General features: G+C 34.8%; 1 protein-coding gene across 2 annotated transcripts; it reads right to left on the bottom strand.

The window, feature by feature from the left end:
• Positions 1 to 5328: 5328 nt before the first annotated feature.
• Positions 5329 to 7921, bottom strand: LOC145634903 (phosphatidylinositol 3,4,5-trisphosphate 3-phosphatase and protein-tyrosine-phosphatase PTEN2A-like). 2 transcript variants are annotated; one of them, XM_081686234.1, is made up of 6 exons: positions 7716 to 7921; positions 6936 to 6982; positions 6689 to 6824; positions 6536 to 6605; positions 5800 to 6137; positions 5329 to 5648 (listed from the first exon to the last, which is right to left on the bottom strand). In XM_081686234.1, exons 4-6 carry the CDS (start codon positions 6551 to 6553, stop codon positions 5609 to 5611), a joined length of 396 nt encoding a protein of 131 aa, XP_081542360.1. In that variant the 5' UTR covers positions 6554 to 6605; positions 6689 to 6824; positions 6936 to 6982; positions 7716 to 7921; the 3' UTR covers positions 5329 to 5608. The 2 variants fall into 2 exon arrangements, with proteins under 2 accessions (XP_081542360.1, XP_081542358.1); XM_081686232.1 differs by having other exon boundaries at positions 5329 to 6137.
• Positions 7922 to 8723: the final 802 nt, after the last annotated feature.

Here is an 8723-nt window from a genome sequence, read left to right as displayed (position 1 = left end):
ATGGGCATGCTAGTAAAATGGAGGGAGGTATAATTTGTCAGCTTGGGTCTAAGTAGCTCCTTTAATCATGAAGATTGATTTGTAACTTTCATTGCATGTCATCTTTATACATTCTGTAAATCTTTTGAGAGAAGATTGGTTTCTTAGAAACCAGGATATTCTCCCTAACAAATTTGGGGATAAAAGGGATTGTCTGCTTATTTGTTGCTCTAATGCACTAACATTTTAATTGCCATATGGCCAGATGGGGGTGGAATAAACATATTGCTTCAAACATTTCAGCTTCTATTTGCATTTACAAAAGCTTCAAATAATGTTTAAGAAAGACACAGTGAAACAAAAGATCACAATCATAAGGGTAACTGAATGAATACATGTATATGGTGCAAAAAACACTTAAATTTAATGGATAACTTCCATTTTCTACACACCAAGTGTGTACAATTATTTCAATTCTAAGAACTAAGGTTACACGATCAAGTACATGTTTAGTCAAACTAAATCCTTTATTTATTGTTTCCCATTTTACCAAGATTGAGAGAAATCCGAAAAGGGCCACCTGTTTAGTTTTAGTTGACTCATAAGAACTTAATTCATTTCCTTCACTATAGTGCTATTAGTAAAGCATATACAATGAAAAAAGAACTGGCATTTAATGCTTATCAGATGTAGAACTCTATAAGGGATTGTCTGCTTATCTACTACTCTAATGATTTGGCCATTTACAGCTTATCAGATATACAACTTTGTAAGGGTCGGGATTGTCTTTATTTAACTTCTTTCATCCCTTTTCACTCATTTGGCTAAAACTCAAATTCCTTTCTCTAATTCTGAAGCAACCAGTAAGATAGGGATTTGCTTGGCATGTTTCTTAATGACATGGCTTTTTGTTTTTATTCTCTGTTAATAATTAATGTTTTACTACCATTAATTTTGTTGACAGATATCTGCTGTAGACATTGTACAAACCTCTAAACTGACTTTCTTGTGTATCCTTTGTAGGAAGCAAGATCTAGATGGTAGAATATGAGAAACTTAGACAAAAACTATAGAACGAAATAGAATCAGAATTAAGGATTTAGGGTTTACATCCATGGCTTATGAAATGAAATAGTCGATGAAGGGATCGAAACAAACAAAAAAAGGAAGAAATTGAGTAAAGATACTGACGAGTATACACCTGATGAAGAGGGTGAACTAAACCACTCAAGTGAAGAGGATGAAAATGGGATACGGAAAAATGCTGTAAACTTGAGGTCACGTTCAAAAAAGGTGGTTTTTTTTTTCTTTTTATAACTTAATTGTGTGAATTATAATTGTTAGAAAATCATTTAATACTTGTTTAATGATTTTCACACATACTTAATTTCAGGTTGTGGCATTGAGAGGGAAGATAACCACAAACATTAAGGACACGACATGTGTCTCTTCAGTACCAATGGCTAATAGAACGAAGATGCATCTTCAAAACAACGAGAGACAACACTTAGATTAAGGGTTACAAGGAAGAGATTCAACGCAAAGAAAAATCCAATTGGACAATGTTACTGCACAAAAAAAATCAGCAGTCCATAATCAGCAAGAGAAAGAGGTTGAGATTGGAAATGGTGTCCAATTTAAGACAGGGCAGAGTAAGACAGTGGTTGCTTCTGGTTCACTCAGTGCTGATAGGCAAATGCAAATACAGTTGCTAGAAAAAGAGTGGAGAGCAAAACAAAGTGATTTATTACTATGACGACAACTACGACCTATTAACATGGCTAGTTCACAAGTGCATTTAGGGAGATCACAAGCACAAAGTTTTTCACAACCACAAAGATTTGGACATGACTTACAAGAAGATTATGAGAATCATATGGGTTCAAATGAACGCAATTTGGAACATTATGTATATGAAAAAGATGAGATTAGTGATGATTTGAGTACTCTTACCCCTGAGGAGCTAGGAATGCAAGATGAACCACTAATGAATGAAGAGCACGAAACTGAAAAAATAGGTAATGATCACTATCATTCCATTCTAAATATTTCAAGATAGATATGTTAAGAGCCATATGTGATTTTAATGACTTATTTGAGTTAATGTTTATACAGCACTTCCGAAAAGTAAGTGAACTAGAGGACCAACTATGTGTAAAGATGTCCATGAATGGACATTAGAAATGCATAAGCCTATTGTTCTTAATGAAATGGGAAAGCCTATAGGTCCCGATGATAAGATTGTAAATATATTTACAAGATTCTTAGGGACTTTAGCTTGTAATTCTTCTCTAGCGCCGTTGGATAAGATTAGTTGTCATTATGTGCCATACAAGGAACAAATTTGGAGTTATGTGAAGGTGCGCACCTTTTATTTACAAATTCAAAAACTTGCATTTATTGTTCTTGTGTTTTAGCTGACGTAATTTATTGATCCCTAATTTTCTTGACTAATATTTTACTTAATGCAGAAGAAATACATTATCCCAGAAAAAGGTAAAGATTGTGTTTTGTCATCCGTGGGAAGACTTTGGCGTAGATATAAATGTAGTGTAAAGGCCACACACTTTACTCCGTACGACAATGATGATGATAGGTTGGCAAATCCACCCAATACAATTCTGGAATCACATTTCAAAGAGTGGCTAGAATTTTGGAATTTGGAACCAGTCTAGGTAAAGTTATGTTGTTTGTTTCCATTTGTATTACAATTGCTTATTTCCCTCTCAAAATGAAATGGGTTAAGCTATGAACCGTGTGTTATGCATGCATGCAGGAAGACAGTAAAATGAAAAGGGAAATAAGTAAAGATAAAAAAGATAGGCACACTATGGGTCCTATAACTTTCGCAAGGAAACAACATAAATTGGTATGTTTTCAAACCATTCTTCCTTCTTTATCGTTCTCGATATGATCATGTAAACAATATTCATTCAATTCTTATTTGGAAGTGCCTTATATTCTAACAACAACTAGATGTTGAAAACAACCCACCATCCTTAGCACTCATGTACAAAGAAAGTTGTAAAACACTACTAGAAAACAGGCAAATAACGACGGACTGGTTCCGACGGACACATAAATCCGTTGGAAACGTCAAAATTTCCGACAGATTTTTAATCTGTCGGAAATTTTTGACGGAATAAAAATCCGTCGGAAAATATGTGTTTTCCGACGGATAAATATTCCGTCGGAAATTACCTTTTCTGACGGATTTCTGACGAAATACAATTTTTTTCTAAACATAAGAAAAAAAACATTTTTAAAAAAACCCTAAAAGCCTACCCGCCGCTTCTCTCTCTTTCCCCTTCTCCATTTCTCTGTCTTTCTTCTTCTCTCTTCTCTCTCCTCTTTCCTATCCCCTCTCTTTCTCTCTCCTCTCCTCCTTCCCCTCTGTCGTTCTTCTTGTCTTCCTCTCTTCTCTTTCATCTTCTCTTTCTTTAATTCTCATTCCCCTGTTCCAACCACCTCACATCTCCCACCAAAACATCGACATCAACAACAACCCCACCACCGCCAACATCAACAACAACAACAACCCCAACACAGACAACTTTGACATCAACAACAACCCCACCACCGCCGACATCAACAACAATTTCGATTAGATCGAGTTTCGCCCTTTCTCTCTCTTCTCATGATGGAATCAAAGGTTTTCAGGTCAAATTCGACCATGAAAACTCTAGATCTAGAGTTTTCATGGTCGAATTTGGCCTCCTAAACCCAATTTCAAGGTTTTGTGTGGTCGAATTGAGGTATTATCTCTCTCTCTCTCTTTTTTATTTATTTTTTTATGCTGTTTTATCAGTTTTTAAAATTACATGGTTGTGTTGGGTGGTGGGTTCTGGAGTTCGGGTTTTGGGTTTAAGGTTGAGATTTTAATTGTTTCTTTATTTTTTTTTTGCTATTTTTGGGTTGTGATTGTTTGTTGTCGTTGGCGGTGGTGGTTTTTGGTGGGTGGTGGGGTGGTTAGGGGATGGATCTGGCTAGGAGGTGTGTAGGGGTTCTGGTGGAGGTTTTGGTGGTTGGGTAGTGAGTGGTGGTGTGGGTAAGGGGAACTTGTGTGGTCTGGTGTTTGGGTCAGGAGGGCTGGTGGTGTGGGGTGGTGGATGGTGGTGCGGTGGTGGGTAGGATTTTTTTTTTAACAAATTTGCGACGAAATTTTCGTCGAAAATTTCCGGCGGATTAAAGTCCATCGGAAATTTCCGACGGATTTTCCCAGCCTTAGAAATATCTTCCGACGGACTGAATTTCGTCGGAATAGTGTTTTCGACGGAATTTTTGTCGGAAAAAGCTGTTTTTTCCTACGAACCATATTGTGACAACCCGTTCCGACGGAAAGCCTGTTTCCGACGGAAAACAAGGTGTTTCCGACGGAATTTTTCCATCATTATTTAACTGTTTTCTTGTAGTGAAAGAACAGCAGACAAAAAATACAAATTAAAACATCTTGTGAGCCCACCCAAAGTAACATTGTACGTCTTGTTGTCTCCATATTTTTTTGAATATGATTATTTGTCTCAAATTAGTTGTTTATTTGTTATATATCCATTATAGGACAAGATGGAGGAGGTACAAATTCAAAGTGAAATTGATGGAGACTTTGCATACTATGAAGTAATGAATAAACAAAATAACTTTGGCCATAGAAAAAAGCAACCGAGGATATGTTCACTAAGGGGAAAGAGCAACAAACCAATAATTCCCGCCCTATAAAGACCAAATTGTGAAAGCAACTATAGCAGAATTAATGAAGACGCTCAAGCAAATTGATCCTGAAGTGTTGGATACTTTGACTCGACACTACTACAAAAAAGGCCTTAGAGAACTGTTAGAATAGGCTTTATAGATCGCCTTAGGGGCGTTCTTCTGCTAAGCGATGTATAAAGTATAGAGAACGGGTTGTTTAGGCGTTTTATATAATAACAAATAGAGAACGCTTGTTAGTCACAACCGTTCTCTTTTCCCTTCTTAAATTCGTACACTAAAAAAGGAATAAAGAACTGTTTAGTCCACTTAACCGTTCTATATTGCATTACAATAGAGAACGGTTAAGTCAGATAACAGTTCTCTAATGTTTTTTTTTTTTTTTAAATCCAGCCATACATATTTAATAATTCGAATTACCCCTCTACGTATTCTATACCGTATTATTCTTGTATTTTAATAATCTGAATTATTTTTGTATTTCATTTTAGACCTGTATTCCTGTTTTATATCTTGTAAATTTATACGGAGTATATCCTGTAAGAAAATCTTTACATTTCCTTTGTAAAATAAATCCATGATCCTGTACTATACGTGCAATATAACTTTCTATATAATAAAATTAACAAAAATATTTCCACATACGACAAAAACCATCAAAATATACTTCATAAATATAATTTAAAACATCCCATCACAATTAAATTGAATCATTCATACAAAATTTTTTCTATACAAACAAATATGTGAGTTAAATATCAAAAACCTTTCTAGTTAATGTTGATTTACAAAAAAAAAATTGATGCCCCAAAATATACCAATACCATATATTGATCTACAATTCACATAAATCATCGTCGTTGTCATTTGGTTGATGGTATCCGGTTACCATATGAAATCCACCTTTCCCTAAGCTCGTCAATCATTTGTTGAGAATATGTATGAGGAACTTGCTTAAAATACTACAAAACAATGTAAAATACATACATATTAGTTAATAATAAACAATAAATTCATCTAATTAAATATAAATAGCATGGTCTTGAGAATATAGAAAGAAACCCTGGTGTATGGCCTTTATTAAGGCACAAAGCCACAGAGAGATTGACGCACTTATCTGAAGCGGACTTAGTTTCAGCAGGAGAGGCAGCAGTTGACTTTTTTGTATCTGCTGAAGAAGCTGCTTGAGCCTTTTTACTCCTTGATGAGCCTGATCCATCGGCCTCGTCAGCTGAAAACACATCATCTTTGTGTTGTTGTTCACTCTGAGCTTGACCTTGAGGATCTTTGCTAGCTTCTGGAGCAGACGAGACCTCATTTACTTGTTCACAAGGGGGGCCAGTCTGGTCATTGGGCTTCTGGACCACAGGTTCAGGCTGAGGTGTAGGAGATGGAGGAGTGCCATCATAGTCTACAAGAACAACCTCAACTTGGAAACCAGGGGAAGGCAGCTTCCGTTGTACAAGTTCAAAAAATACATAAAATCAGCATTTAAAAAAGGACATAATTTGTCAGCTAAAGGACCAATCGGTACCACTAAAAGTATTGATTTTGAGAATCTCCAAGTCATGATATCAGTTGCATAAAGAACTTCAGATTAGCTACACTTCTATTAATTCTATTACTCTGTAAAATGTTAAATTCGAAAACTAACAATAAAATAGAAACTACTTTTATAGATATCATATTTTTAAAGTTTTCAAAATCACTGAAAACTGAAAACAAAAAACAATAACTAAGAAATCCAGGTAATTCGCAAACAGAACAAATCAGACTTTTCGAATAAGTGTTCAATAAAAATGTGGTGCTTACAAGTAAATTAAACCACCTCTGAAAGTTCGGTGCTTACCTTGTCAAATCCATCCATATCACTAGTGTTTAAGATCTTCCTATTTTATATCATTGTCGTGTTTAGCCAACTGTCAGACACACGTAAATTATAAATAATGGCACCAATAAAGAGCACATAATATAAGGGTTTAGACATAGTAAGGTTCCGTACAAATAGAAATCTCCTTGTCGATCATGAAAGAGGACTTTAAAGCTAAGTCACCACACAACTCTGTTAATCCAAGCTCTCCTGGCAAAGCAAACACCATAATTCCTTTCTTTGGGGCAGTAAACCAGAAATCTTCTGTCTGCCAAGAAAATGGTATGACTTAATAAAATTCCAGCTCAAATCCAATGTCAAATGACACGGACATATTTCAGTGTCAATTCTAATGATATAAACTTATCAAGCAACTTACCGACAGATCCTTTGTTCTTGAATGTTTCTTCGTAGAAAAAAGAGCACCTATCCCCAGTAATGTAAAACAATTAATAATTAGGCTTGGGGGTTATCAGCATAAAATCTAAATTACATCAAGGATCAAACTAAACAGGAAGCACTTCATCGAAATCAACATACTAGGACACAGAGGTATAAATTTCATCCCTACTAAGCTAATTACTTCACTCTAAATAAATGATATTCACTAATCAGCAACTAATCAATAGCAAAATAATGGCATAATTATCACAAAAATGACATTCAACCTTCTCAGCAATCATAACATCAAATTAAAATTTTACCAAATTTCAATTAGGATATATACAATTCCGAATTTCGAATCAACATCACCTCTCCTACCCCAGTACAAGACAGCAGTAGATCATCACCTAATTATATAGACTGCTGAAACAACACATTGTATCCAACGCACTCAAAAACATAGGTAAGATGAATTTAGCTAAAATTATTTTTATTACTATTGAAATTAATGTAAATTTGACAAAATTAAGGGTAATTGATTGAACTTACTGTAATTCAACTGAAATATTTGCATACAAACAATTGATTGAATTTAACCCTAAAACTAGAACTTTGAAGTTTTTTTTCAATGACCTAAAATTCAAATTGCAAATTAATTTAATAGATGAAAACTATGAATTTAATTATGTTTCCTTCACATTTCGAATGATTCATGCAGTTCAATTGATAAATAATCAAAATTCAATTACTCTATAACAAGAAGAATCGAACCTACCTCATCGGAGTGGTGCAGTGCTCAGAAGTTGTGCGGCGGTGGAGCGGTGGTGCGGCGGTGGAGCGGTGAGTCAGCGGCTGAAGGTTATTACATCGGTGGAGGTTTCACGAATTGAAGCAATAAACAAGCAGTACTTTGAATTTTTTTTAAGGTTTAGTGAAGTGAAAGTGACAAAAGAACGTGAAAGTGATATTAAGGAGTGCGCTTTCAATTCCTTTAAGCCGCCTTTATTAATTTGGGCAAATTATTACTATTTATATTTTTTCCTCCTAATAATTAAAAAAAAAACAATTAATTAATACAATACAAAACGGTTGTCAAGATGACCGTTCTATATTATCTGTAATAAATAATTATTTTTAAAAATTATTTCAGAGTAAAAAAATAGAGAACGGTTAACTATGCTAACCGTTCCATATGTATTTACATACAGAACGCCTCTTATATAAATACGTTCTATATTCTTCTGGAGAACGCCTATCTTTGGTAACCGTCCTATATTTTGCGATCTATAATCTAGTTTTTGGTGTAGTGCGATCACTTGAAAATGTGTCATCCAATCCAGAACCTACATATCATAATCCCATTGTACACTCTAATGAACATCAACAGCTAAATGAGGTAATGGTTAATATATAATCTTTTAAAAAGCACTAACTTTTATTAATGCATTATTTCATTTTTGTTCTTGTTATTTGATGTATGATGCTTTGACACATAGGATCAATTGGATCAAGATGAAGAATCGGGATAGGAATTTATGATGTTGCAAAACTTGGTTTTACCGCTGTTTTGCTGCTGTTTTTTTGCAATTACTATTGTTGCTGCCAACTTTGGGTGTTGTTGTCTGATGTATGCTGTTTTTAGCTGTTTTGCTATTACTCTTGTTACTGCTGCTATTTTTTCTGTTACTGCTATTTTTGCTTCTTTGGTTTGCTGCCACTACTCTCTGCTACTACAGGTTGCTCCAACTGCTGTCTGCTACTGTTGGATGCTGCCACTCATGTG

Source organism: Chenopodium album, chromosome 6, assembly GCF_948465745.1.
Source record: "Chenopodium album chromosome 6, dcCheAlbu1.1, whole genome shotgun sequence".
NCBI lineage: Eukaryota > Viridiplantae > Streptophyta > Magnoliopsida > Caryophyllales > Amaranthaceae > Chenopodium > Chenopodium album.
This window is presented reverse-complemented; position numbering and strand designations above follow the sequence as displayed.